Source organism: Eumetopias jubatus, unplaced genomic scaffold (genome assembly GCF_037043125.1).
Source record: "Eumetopias jubatus isolate StellerSeaLion01/CBP00866 unplaced genomic scaffold, mEumJub1_p1.0 scaffold_14, whole genome shotgun sequence".
NCBI lineage: Eukaryota > Metazoa > Chordata > Mammalia > Carnivora > Otariidae > Eumetopias > Eumetopias jubatus.
In genome coordinates, this window is record NW_028274820.1 from 43213731 (window position 1) to 43227985 (window position 14255).

At 40.2% G+C, this 14255-nt stretch overlaps 1 protein-coding gene across 1 annotated transcript in view; it reads right to left on the bottom strand.

Annotated features, from left to right (window-relative positions):
* The window catches only part of ICA1 (islet cell autoantigen 1), a 123168-nt gene that overhangs the window by 96956 nt on the left and 11957 nt on the right, over nt 1-14255 (bottom strand). Inside the window, exons 4-5 of the mRNA XM_028118734.2 lie at nt 13041-13164; nt 8480-8678 (exon numbers count right to left, since the gene is read on the bottom strand). Of these exons, the coding sequence (XP_027974535.1) occupies nt 8480-8678; nt 13041-13164 (323 nt within the window). The remainder of the gene's footprint in view (nt 1-8479; nt 8679-13040; nt 13165-14255) is intronic.

Consider the following 14255-nt stretch of genomic DNA (forward strand, 5'->3'; position numbering starts at 1 on the left):
TATCTGAAGAAAATTATTTTTAACTCTAATAAAAGTAACTTACAGTACTGTAACGTTATTGGCATTCAGGAAATAGTAGATATAGTTTGAAATTAGTTTGAAATTAAACAAAATCACACTATTTTGTGTACCTAAGCACCATTTTGTAAAATAAGAATAATAGCACAGTGGGATGGATCCCTAAAGCATAAACATTCAAAACCAGAGTGCTTAGCTAACCCACGAGGGCACAACTGTCTTCTTTTATACTAAATTCTTGAAGATGGTAAGAATTGCAACCAGTTTGCCAAGAGAGAATAAGAGGACTAGCTGGGAAAGATGATATTTGAGCTGTTAACCAAAAGGAAGAGGGTAATCTGGAGGGGTAGACAGATAGGGCAGACTTGGAGATGGAAATTGGAGAGACAGTAACTAGTAGATCATACTACTTGAATACAGTGATTTTCCATTTAAGCATAATCTAAAATGACACCTTCTTTAGGAGCTACCAATGGAGACAGAAGCAGATGGAACAGTCTGCGGTTGGGCTGGGCGGGGAGGGAGGGAGGGAGGGTGTCATGGGCACCAACCACTCCTCTGACCCTGCAGCCAAAAGCACAACATGATGAAACATGGAAATAAGGAATCCATCTAAGACATTCTAGCTGCTAACGCACTGAGAAGCCCTTGTTATAAAATGGGCTATAAATATGGCAGCATTTTGATCTGGAACCTGACGGTTCTACTCGGGAAAATCTTATGTTTTGTATATTATCATCCACAAAATTCCAGAAACCAGGTTTGCATATGCCATCCAATACATATAAGTCTTAGGAAGAAAAGCCAGACAATTTGGCAAAAGGAAAACTTTCTTGGCTGGGATCAGTTCACACTCAGATAACACACTTTTGTCCAGAGTCTACTCTGAAACTTGAGAGTTAAGTAAGCTTTTCCCTCAAACAACTGGAGAAATGCCATATGCAAAGATGTGATACCTCTCTCAAGAGAGAAGTACTTCTCTTCACTCCCTCATGAAGAAAAATCTATTTTAAACCAAAACATTTGCTTTTATAGTATTATATAGGTTTATTTTTAAAAAACATAGCAATATTTACTATTCTTACAGAAATTAGATAATATAAATTATGAATTAGTATGTGTATACAATATCTTCTAGGATGATAAAATCAAATGACTCCTTGCTTGCAGAGCCCAAGTCTCAGTTTTATTCAATGACGGGATTAAATTTCATTCAGTAATAGAAACATTTATAAGATGCATATTATGTTTGTTTATTATGTATTTGGGGTTCAAAGGAGGGTCTTAAAGAGTTATTTCCACACCCATGTTCATAAAGTAGCACACTATTCACACTAGCCAAGTGATGGAAGTAACCTAAATGTGTCTGTTGGTGGATGAATAGATAAATAAAATGCAGTGGTATAAGCACAGAATGAAATATTATTCCTTAAAATTATTATTATTCCTTGAAAAGGAAGGACATCCTGCCACATGATACAACATGGATGAACCTTGACATTATGCTAAGTGAAACAAGATAGTCACAAAAAGACACATACTGCATGACTCCACATATATGAGGTATCTAAGGTAGTCAAATTCATAAAAACAGAGAGCAGAATGATAGTTACCAGAGGCTGGGGGAGAGGGAAATGGGGAGTGGATGTTTAATGGGTATAGAGTTTCAGTTTTGCAAAATGAAAAAGTTCTGGAGATCTGTTGTACAACAATGTGAATATATTTAACACTACTGAACTGGACACTTAAAAATGGCTAAGATGGCAAATTTTATGTTATATGTTTTATCATAATTAAACATTTTTAAATTCTTAAAATTTCTTAACTTCAGCATGCACTAGAGGTACCTATAAATCAGAGGCCAGCAAACTCTTTTCTGTAAAGGGGCAGAAAGTAAATATTTTGGCTTTGCAGACCACTGTCTCTGTTGTAACTACACAACTCTCCACGGTCTCATGGAAGCAGCCAGAGATAATACATAAGTGAATGCGCGTGGTCATGTTACAATAAAAACTTCACTTACTAAAACAGGTGGCTGGCCCGTGGGCCAGAGGTTTCTGACCCTTGCACAAGTATTATCTAAATAAAAGATAATTAGAGTCATTTTGTACAAATTTCAGTCTCCTCTACCCAAGAATTACGAGTGAAATATTCTTCTTTTCCAGAGTCTGAGATTAGAGCAACAGGATCAAGCTGACTCAATGAGACCAGCACTTACCCTGTAGGAGGAGGAAAACACTACACTGACAAAGGACAGGGTCGCTCTGCACCAGGGTCCACACTTCTCTACAGATGAGCTTAATGATTCCAGAGCTTAACAATTTAAAGAATATTAAAGACGTTACAACTGGAAGAAAGCTTGGTGATCATCTAGTACCTCTTTCTCCTTTAGTGAAAGAGAAAATTGCAATAGGCTCACTAGACCTCTCCAAGCTGTAACAGCTGGTATAGGCAGGGCTGGGGACAGAGGGTAGGGCCGTCCCAACTCTGAGGCCATGCTCCTTCCTCTCTATTTCCAATCAGAAGCATTAGAGCCAGCCGGCCCCCAAGTCTGCAAGTTACCTGTTTCATGCCTGCGATTCCAAATGGTCTTGACTTAACCCTGAAACTAATTTTTGCCATTCGCTGAGATCAAGGGGGAAATCAATAAAGACACATAGACCCCCCCAAAGGCCTCATCTCATGAAATTCAAAAATGAAAGCAAGGGTATAATTATGTGTTCCCTTTCCCACTTGTGCCGTATGAAAATGGCATGTTTTTCCTATGGCATTTAAGTAGGATAAAGAAACAACCCCCCGGGGGTAGGGTTTAGCAGCTTGATTTGATCTTTTTGGAGACCACAAAAAAATAGGCTCCCTAGTTACACAACCAAAACAAACAATAAGCACACACCAAAAACCAGCAAATGAACCTATGAAACAGATAGGTTCAAAAGTGTGTTAGCTTTACAAAAGGAACTTTCACCTCATCAAAGAACTCAAGCCAGTGCATAGGGTTTTAGCCCTAGAAGAGACAGAAAAGATAATGGGTCAAACATCCTCCCCTTTTATGTATGAATTAAAGCAAAGCCCTGGAGTCAAGGCACTGCTTAAGCAGGCTCATAGGGTTGGTCTATTGTGTGGACCCAAACCTGAAATTCTCCATGCTCACTCAACACGACTCACTGGGGGGTCTCAGCCCTGCCCTTGGCACTGAACTGAAGCAGAACACCAGTGCAAGCCAGAGAGCTGGATGGCCTGGGCAAATAGGAAAGGCTTTTAACACAGAATGAGGAGATGGCTGAGCAGTGATATTCCTGCATTACTTGGCGTCTCCAGCTCCCGTGGGACCTGCCCTCAATTGCTAAAAGAGCCTGACCTCTGACAAAGACCAATGATTTCAGCAGTAATTAATGATACTGTCAAATTAATTAACCCAAGTCTTTGTCCACAGGAAAAAAAAAGAGCCTCTAACGTCAATATTGCTGTTTACTAGTCCTTGACCAAGCTCTATGGACCCAAACCTTCAGTTGGACACAGGAACACCACTGGCTGATGACCCCAATAAGGCCCCACATATTAAGCCACTGTTATTTATTAACAAACCATCTCACAGTAACATATCCTTTGATAACAGGACTTTTAGTGAGTTGACAGCTCTCCAAAATCTAACACTATTTTAAATAGACACAAGCCCAAGAATACCAGTGTGTATCATTCACATTTCCTACAATACCCTTTTAGATACCCTTTTGAATTATGGTGATGAAACCCTAGACAAATGCTGTAGGATTTGATTAAGCCATTTAATAAATGGCCCTCATTAAAATGCTGGTTCCCTTGTCCTCGTCTATAAGGACTCCGACTCATAACAAATGCCCACATATACATTTCCATATTATCTCTTTAGAGGATTCAGAACTATTTTCTTACACCTAACGCAGCTTTTATTCCATTTAGAATAATTACCCTCCATCCCATTTCTGACTTTCCAGAAAAACAAGACAGTTAATTGACCACAGGAGGACTCTCTCAAGGGCATCAGGCTGCAAAAGCTCTTCTGTGAGCTCACAACTTAAGCTGATGTAATCTGCTACAAGAAGCTGACCTCTATTTTTAAATCATACCCTTTTACTCTGCCTTCAAAGGGCACATATATCACACATTGTAACTGCTCATAAAATACTTTGTGGCGTAGTCTCCCGTCCATTTCCCTCCTGGGGTGAATCACACTGTCAGGAGGGGGCTTCCAACTGCTCCTACGTCATCCAGTTCTGAGCACTGAAATTCATCCACCATTTCCTATTATTTGGTCTTTAGGAGAAGAGCTACATATGGCCACACTCTCCAGGTGTCTTGTTTATCATGGTAATTTTGACAAGGAACAGATGACTAGCAGGGTCCTTCTTGAGGGTTGGGATCAAACTTTTCCACCTCTTTGTATTTCCATCCCCAAATATAGGCACTTAATAAATGCTTATTAGTGTTGCTGCTGAGAGATCTGTCATCAGGCCCATGTGCTTCAAACGGTGCCAGAATGAAAACAGATTATTTGCTTTGTTTAAGTTTTTCATTCATCATTTTGGTCATGCTCACTGTGTGTTATTTAAAAAGTTTTTAGCACCTTGAAAACATGATGAGAAAAGCAATGGTTGGAAGAGAAAGTACACTTGGTCTTGCTATTTATTTATACTTATTCTGCTCATTTCTAAGAAAAGTGAAGAGCTCTGTAATTAAAGTGGTACAATTACAGAGTGTGGGAGAGGGCAGAACGTACACTTCCCTGGGTCCGTGTGCATCATCATTCTCGGGCACCCAGGTCTCCCCCACGTCCTCCCAGCAGCTTGAGTCCTCCCAATCCTTTCTCCACCTTACGTTCTGGGTGAGCTGGTGAGCACACAAAGACGACCCTCCCATTCCCCTGGCCTTCCGGAGATGTCCCTTCTAGCCTGGCCCTGCTTACCTTTCCAGCTGCCGTAGTACGGGCACCCCCATTCCCACACCTGCTCTGCCTCTGTGCTCTGGTTGTAAAAACCTTCCAGGTACTTCCAGGTGCCCTGTTTGCTTTCATCTAAAGGCCACTGTCTAAGTTTCTCCCTCAGCCTGGAACTCTGCTCAGCTGTCCCTACTCCCTCCCCCCAGCTCCTTCCCACTCATCCTTTCCTGTCTTGTTCAGATGTGACTTCCTGTGGAAGCCCCTCCTAGCGACCCTGCAACACCATGGGTCACCTCAGACAACAACACCTCAACCTATTGCATCACGTTTACTTGCTCCATCCCCACGTGACTACATGTGACAGGAGGGAGGGATCCTGTCTGCTTATCTACTACTAACTATATCCTTGTGCGTGTGGCCCAGCACACAGTGGGGCTTCCATATTATTTGTTGGGAGGATGAATAAATGAATGAATGCATACTTAAGACTGCAACCAGGGGGATCACATCTATGAGGACGAATTAGAATTCTGTCTCCTCGGAAAGTGTAAACTCCAAAGAACTGAATTTATAGCAAAATGCTACTTTAGTTCTGGATTCACCAGTTGAAACGTGAAGGTGGCAGCTGGCTCTGCAGAGGCTGAGACTCTCCCTCCCACAGTGACTCCTAAGAAGCCACCCACAGTCAGACCCCTCTCCCAGAGGTCACAGAAATGCGTTTTGGTAACATGTTTCTGAGAGATAAATGGAGACTCTGTTTAAAATGGAATCCTGCTGGGACAAAACGCTAAAGCTTGCTCACAGTTAAGCTTCATGTTATCAACTCCAAGTAAACAGCAAACTCCACAATTTAAATTCATTCCAAAGAAAGCAGCAAGCCACAAATTAATAATGCTACTTCTTAATTGCAAAACCCTATGTCAATTCCAACACATCACAAGGTGAGTTGCGTGGGGTCAGAATGCCTATTGATTTGAGAAACAATGGGTCTGGAACTTGAAACTCAATGGTTGGAATCTGACCATGCTCTATGAATGCTACTCTGGCCCTGGGGTGTGACAGTGAAGAGACGAATATAGTCCCTGTCCTCATGGACAGTCCTGCCTAATATAGAGGAGGATGGAGTCCTGAACACTGACTTCTTAAAAAAAAAAAGTCTTTCCCTAAATTCAAAGTACACCATGTTCAGCTATTAAATTAAATTCAGCACACATGGGATTGTAGAATAAGGCATCTCTTCAGCTACTTCTGCATGGAAAAGGATTCTTTTAAACCATATTTTCCAAAATCAACAGATTGATGACACTAAAGAGTGGGTAATGTTTCAACATTCAAACCAAATGATGAAGGGCTTGGTTTTTATTTCATTGTTACACAGCTAGTAACCACCCTCCAAAATAAAACCAAATAAACACAAGTCCACGTGAAATTCTCCTGCCTTCCAGAATAATTGTATTTTTAAATTTTTTAAAAAGATTTATTTAGGGGCGCCTGGGTGGCTCAGTTGGTTAAGTGACTGCCTTCGGCTCAGGTCATGATCCTGGAGTCCCGGGATCAAGTCACGCATTGGGCTCCCTGCTCAGCAGGGAGTCTGCTTCTCCCTCTGCCCCTCCCCCCTCTCATGTGCGCTCTCTCTCTCTCTCATTCTCTCTCTTAAATAAATAAATAAAATCTTTAAAAAAATAAAGTAAAATAAAAAAATAAAAATAAAAAGATTTATTTACTTGAGAGAGAGAGTGCAAGCATAAGTTGGGGGAAGGGGCAGAGGGAAAGAATCTTCAAGCAGACTCGCCGCTGAGTGTAGAGCCCAAGGACAATTTGGGGCACCATCTCATGACCCATGATATCATGACCTGAGCTGAAACCAAGAGCTGGACACTTAACTGACTGTGCCACCCAGGTGCCCCATATTTTAATTTTTATTACATGGTACATAAAAGGTGCTCAATAAATATTTGTTGAATGAATAAATCACAGGACAGGTATTACTAGGAAAATGTCAATTTTAGGTCAATTTCCTTTTTTTTTCTCTTAAGGAAAAAAATCATGCATATTTTCTGGGATTCTTTCATTCCCTTGTCTGACCTTGGGCTAGTTACTTAACATAGGTATCACTTTCTTCATCTATAAAATTAAATCTATGCCTTGATTATTGTGAGGCTTAAAGGAGGTAGTAGATATAAAATGATTAGCACTATTCTCTGCAGATAAGGTTTTTTTGTTTTGTTTTGTTTTAACTTCTCTACTCCATCCTCCTCTAACCCACAAAAAAAGTGTCAAAGACAAACCAAATTACTGGTGTGATTAGAAAGTCAGGAAATTTCTAATGTGGCCTGTGCCTTGATTTTCACTTTCATAAAATGAGTGAGCTTTACTTTTCAGTTCAGATTTTCCATGAATTCAGAAATCTGCCTTGCTAAGTTAGATATTGCTACCACATTAAGGTTATCTATAATCAGAAATAAAATAAATTCTGATTTCCTTCATAGAGAGGGACTCCAAACTACAAATGAAAATAAGATTTGGCTTTTAAAAGAATTTGCATCAATCTAATAGTAGGTCAAGAATTGGTGACCCTATTCTTAAGCAACAGAAGGTCCCTCCTTTCCCCCATCCCACACTCTTCACCTCCTATGCACTAGCAGGGTTTCCCATTCACAACTCCATGTGGTGTACCTAAAAAGAAATCCAGGGATTTTAAGCAACATCACTAATTACAAACGGATCATTTGAAATGAGTAAGATAATTGACACAATATTATGTCAAACCTGACATTTGCTTGATTTTTTTTTTCTTTCACACCCTGAAATACAGCCAAATCAACCAAACAAAGAACTACCAAGATTGTACACAACAGTCGCTGCGTTTTCATAAATACTCAGTGTATGACTGCCACCTAGTGGTGGGATATATCCTTGTATGGCCAAATATCCAAACAGCTAAATTGACATAAGATAATTAAAAAGCCAAGGGAACATTGTTCCTCTGCTGCTCACCAGTTATTTCAGGGAAATTTAAGAGCATACCCACCTTCTCAGCTAACTATTTTCTTCAGACAAATTTCTGAAGAGGCCTACTGCAGATGGAACATTAGTTAATCCCACAACCAAACCCCACCACTTCTCAACCACTTCACAAAACAGAGGAGTATTATTCTATTAATTTTAAAATTCATTAGCAATTAAAAAAGGTTCTCCAATAGCCTGTCCTCACTTTCCAGTTTCATTTGATCTAATCTTGATTTTTAGTTACGCATGAAAGCATTTTAAAGTGACAACCTTACAAAAAGTGTACATTATATGAAAATCCGACTTCAATTAGAACCAGTTACTAAATCCCAGCAATTTCCAGCTGTCTCTTCTATCTTATCCTTAGAGAATTATATATCACATTAATTGGTATTCTGTCACATAAAAAGACACTGGCAATGATTAATTGCATCCTTGGTGCTTTTGAGTTATGTCTTCTTCACCAGAGTGATTCAAATCACACCTCATTACCTTCCAGCAGGTACCCCTCTTGGTAACCTTCATAAAATCTCCTACCTTCCTGAACTTCTCCATTTGCTTGTAGAGGTCTGGATCAAGCTCCTGTGACACATCCTTCATCCATAATAATGCCCCTCTGTATTCAGTCCGGCACTGCTCCATGCGATTCACCGTCAGCCAAGTGTCTGAGATGGCCCGGTGCCGAAAAGTCTCCACTTCTTGGTGAAATCGACACAAAGGATTTCTCAAGGCCAACCTAGACAAGAGGATAAAGCCATAATCTTGAAACCAAGCAGGCCAGCAATTTGCATCCTTGACAGTTTACCAATCTTAAATTCCTGAGCCTAGAAGAGTGCCTGGAATATAGACAATGCTGCAGAAATATTTGATTGAAATGGATGAACTGATGAGTCAACCAGATTACCCATGTACTGATCCCTTAGATTACTGTTATTTAACTGGACCACTGGGAAGTATTTCCAACAGTACTGTTGGGGATAGTCTCATGCCTGAGCAAAGAGTATTTATCTGGAGCTGGAACCAATCCTGTGTTAATGGAGAAAGGCCAAGGCATAACCATTTCCCATTTCTATTCTTGGCATCCCTGTCTCTGCTCCTCTGAAGCCTGGCCCTTTGAGGAGGGATGGACTTGTTCATGATTAGGGTCTCCCCTGCTAGGTCATTTTGGATTACTCTCCAAATGCCAGGGCAATCTCCTGCTTGCTCCAACAGTCACAGAGAATGGAGCATGAACAGAAGCATTTTTTAAATAAGATTTTACCTATCTATCATCTATCTATCTATCTATCTATCTATCTATCTATCTATCTATCTATCTATCTATCTATCATCTATCTATCTTAGAGACGGGGGAGAGAGAGTACATGAGCGGTGTAGAGGGAGAGAGGGAGAACAAGAATCCCAAGCAGACTCTGTGCTGAGTGCAGAGCCTGACATGGGGCTCAATTTCATGACCATGAGACCATGACCTGAACCAAAATCAAGAGTCGGACCCTTAACGGACTGAGCCACCGGTGGCCCAAACAGAAGCATTTTTAAATGGTCTAGGAAGGGAGAGAAGCACTGTGGATCTACGTGCTAGGCACAGACAGGTTATATGATTGATCCTTATAGAGAAACAAAACTTGAGGATCCTATGCCATAAATAAATGTATATTATACAAGGTGGATATAAAATAATTATAATGTTAGCTTTAACATACCTTTATTTAGCAAGAAAAAAATGTTTGAGGCATATCAAACTTTCAATGAAATATTTATTTTGCAGGGAAGGGAAATATTGCTTCTTTCCTACCCAAAATGAATAATGTCACATGACTTACACTCTTAAAATACAGTTGTCTCCATGAGGTGGCAGGGCATAGGTTCAAAACATGAAAATGAGTAATTACATTTCAATTTAAAGGCAAACTTATGAAGCTGAAGAGAACAGTAATGTTAGTGAGCTGAAGTCAGTGCTTGGCAGTTCCAACAGTACTGTCAGATTATAGATGGGGGCAATAAACTGTTTAAGAAAAAAAGAAAACCCTTTTACTATTTTCTCTTTTCCTCTTTTCTGTAAAACACTGCTTTTAAATAGCATTTCTCTAAAAAGTTTGCTCACATCATCCTACGTAAGTGTTGCAGGTGGTTTTTGGACATATTATGGTGCCATAAAGTAAGCTTGTGCTTTATTGCCATTGGATTAAATTTAATACTCAACTTTCATCAAATTGAATGCACAGTTGTAGCAATGACTATCAAATAAGTCAGTAAAACAAATGCTGGTGTGAAGGTTTATAAAACTGGGGACTTCTATTTAAAGAGAGAAAGAGCCCTCAGCTGTCCCCCTAAGGATCCTGTTCATTTCTGGACTCCTCTTTCTCTTCCCTTGGATCTTACCAATTTCCCTAAACAGGCTGAAAAAGCATCTTGTGAATAAAATATTCTCGATTTCTTTGACTGTTAGACAGAAACCTCTGAAGAGGTAATGACATGATGACAGATGTTAAGATCTTGAAGAAAACAAAAAAGCATATAAAATCACCTCATTTTTTTTCTGTAACTTGCTTCACATAAGATTAGAAAGGTGAAAACCTATTTCCTGGTGCTACCAGGGACTGCGTGTAGACCAAGGAAAAACGCAATAACCAGAAATATCAAGCTTCAGTGAAAGACTGCTGCACATTTTCATGGATGAAGATCTACCCAAAGGGAAAGATTAATAAAGTATCTACAGGTCTACTCCACAAAGACATTTATCCTTTAGTAGGAAAATGTGGAAGTGACCTAAGTAATAGACAGAAGGGCTCAGGTTAAATGCATCATGGCATGCCCTGGAATACTATGGTATAAATGTTTTTAAAAATGTATACATAGACAGCAAAATGTGTTATGGTTATTTGATCAAAAAATCAATTTGCTAAATGATCAGTAAGCACTACTATACAAAAACTGTACGGCATGATGCTGTTTATATTAAAAACATATTCTGGCATATCTCAAATTACATCCATTCAAGATCTGAAAATTTAACTTCGTGAGAGTTTTAGGTCATCCTGTACCGTCTTTATGTTTAGGAGGACTGGTTGGGATGTCATGTGCTTGGTCAGCAGCTGAGTGCTATGAAACCAGAGCCATCTTGCAGCAGGTCACCTTCCAAATTTTAAAGTTGTCCAAGATGCATTAAATTATGGATATAGTGCACTTTGCTAGTTTATATGGTGATGCTTTGAGGTATCATTTGCATTGTTTTTGTCGATTTCTGTTTTTGCTTGTAACCAAAGGTTAGATTATATAAACTCAAGGTACCCTATGTGTGCTCTGGGAGATAATTTGGTACCCAACTCTGAAAGGGTGTACCTAGAGAGCCATATTATAAAATAATTATGAGATCAGTAATGGTAACTCTTATAGTGATTGTTTTCAGGGATTTGGCTTTGTTTCCCATAAATGGATGTAAGTTTTGGCATACTGGTATGTATAAGAATTTTTCCCACTGAAATTAGTGATAATTATATGTTTAACATATGAGAATTTACTCTTTGAAAGACTGAGAACCAATTATCTTGGTAAGGGGGGGGTAAGTACATATGCATAGAAAATATCCATCAAGGGGTTAAAAGTGGGTCATCTCTATTAGTAAAATTTTAATTGCTTTTTAATTTTCTTTTGATTTGTCTGCGTTTTAATTTTCTCTGAAACATGTGTATTATTTTTACAAAGAAAAACGATTACAAATAAGATTAAAAGGTACAATTTTTTTTTTTTTTAAGATTGTATTTCCCTATTTGACTGAGACACAGCGAGAGAGGGAACACAAGCAGGGGGAGTGGGAGAGGGAGAAGCAGGCTTCCCATGGAGCAGGGAGCCCAGTGCAGGGCTGGATCCTAGGACCCTGGGATCATGACCTGAGTTGAAGGCAGATTCCTAATGACTTCCGCCCAAGCACCCCTAAAAGGTACAATTAAAAATCATAAGCAACACTTTTCTTGGGAAATGGATACAGAACTATTGGAAATGGTATTGTTCAACTGTGAAAGTTGGCATTGCCCACAAAGTTGGGGTCCAAATGTTATTAGACAGAACCAACACACCCAGGAGTGGGACCCTGGGAAACTGACACAGTTGGTCTCTTTCTGCTACTCCAGCTTTCTCAGGATTTCATAGGAATACCTGTGTAACAGGCTGACGGCCTGCTCTTGGCCCACAGGGAAGGAAGGAAAGAAGGAGAAATTAGGAGAAGAAAATGAACAATTTAAGTGAAATTTTTGTAGGCTGAACATTTTTGGAAACTACCTACAACGCCTTATTTAGGTATAATCTTGCCTAATATTAGTGAGTGACATTTTTGGGCTAGTTCATTATTGGGGGAAGAGGGATAGAGAAGGAGTGTTACTTTTCTCAGGCACAAAATGCAACTATATGCAGGGGCTCTGGCTTATTCTACACCAACCATAAAAATGAGTCATGAGAGTGTTAAAAAAAAAATGTCACTCATCTGCCACAATTTCCTCTCTACCAGAGCTTCTCAAACTTTTAAATGTTCATCAAAATCAACCAGGGATCTCATTAAGATGCAGATTTGGATTCAGCAGTTGTGGGATGGGGCCTAGATTCTGCATTTCTAACAGGCTTCTAGGGGATGCTGCTGATGTTGCTGGTCCAGGGTCTGAGCAGAATAGTTCAGGGCATCGTGAACACCACCTCTCCAAAGTTAATTGGCCCATAGAGAGCAGAGAAGGAACCCTTCCACCTGGTCTCATTAGGCTACTGCTTTAATCAGCTGCTGTTAGGGGACGGGACTGAATGCTATGAGCAACGCTAAAGGTCAAACATGAGCCTAGGCAGCACTCACAGTGATTGGTACATAACATGCTCCCTATAGACCAGGAGAAATATGAAAAAAAAAAAAACTTAAAAATTACTAGGAGGAAAATAAATCATACATGTTATCTTAATCAGAGAGTTAAGAACAGACTAATAACTAAGAACAGAGTAGCTCCTCAGTCTCAGGCAAGAGCCTTCTAGACAACAACAGAGGAGTCCCCTCCATGGCTGGATGGATCCTGGATTCTTTGCCGACCCCCCAAATGGAGCCCCAGTGAAGGCCACACACCTTTGCTGGGAAGAAAAGCAGAGAGCCTTTCCTGTTGCTTGCATCATCTTTCCTGCTCTGGTTTTATCTTGGAAGCCTTGGGATCGGAGAAATTTTCCCAGTTCGTTTTCTTCTTGAGACAAGACTGATGAAGAAAAGACCAAAAGGAGCTATGAACAATAAGCATTTTTATTACAGAGCGGAGAGAGACACAAGGTCCTCGCTCTTTTAGAGGCAAAGACGGGGTGAAATTAAATCCACGTGGCAAGCTACAAGATAAGCTCCCCGCCTCCCACCATTTAACTTTCATGCTGTCCCTCCATTTACAAAAGGAGAGATCAAATTCACTTGAGTACATCTGTCAGTGTGTTTGGTGCCCTGTAATCAGAACCAGAAAATGACCTCTGCACTGAAAAGCGAGCCGATAATGTGCTGTTTCAAGCTGAAATAAAAAAGTTGGGTTTGTCTATTATGACTGAGGGAATCTTTTGTGGCTGCCTATAATATAGAGCCAGTTTCCTCTGCTTATTCTCTCTCACTGACTTTTTGATCTCTGCTTTCTGAGTTACATTCTACTTGATAATAAAGCAATTCCAATACCTTATTCATGATGTGGGTCTTTGGTTGGAAGTGGGAGTGGGGATTGAGGGTGGGGGGTAATCAGCTTAATGCCTTTGTGGGTTTATTTTTTAGGTAGGCATCACATCTAGCATGGAGCCCAATATGGGGCTTGAACTCATGACCCTGAGATCAAGACCTGAGCTGAGATCAAGAGTTGGACACGTAAGTGACTGAGCCTCCCAGGTACCCCATGTCTTCATGGGTTTTTTAAATGCAGAGCTGGGGGCACCTGGGTGGCTCAGCCCGTTAAGTGTCTGCCTTCAGCTCAGGTCATGATCCCAAGTCCTGGGATCAAGCCCCATGTTGGGCTCCCTACTCAGCGGGAAGCCTGCTTCTCCTTCTCCCACTCCCACTCCCCCTGCTTGTGTTCTCTCTCTCACTGTCTCTGTCAAATAAATAAATAAAATCTTCAAAAAAAATTTTTAAAAATAAATGCAGAGCTGGAACCGTGAATTGGTCATGCCTAAACTTGGCCTTATTTCTAAAGACAACCTGAGATGGCACTGTTGGTGAGCTAGTGACTGGTACATGCTTTCTGCAGATTCATTTGGCAGTAAACATACAATGTTACAGAATTCTATGTATCTTTTGACAGTGCACTTCTACTGTTAGTAG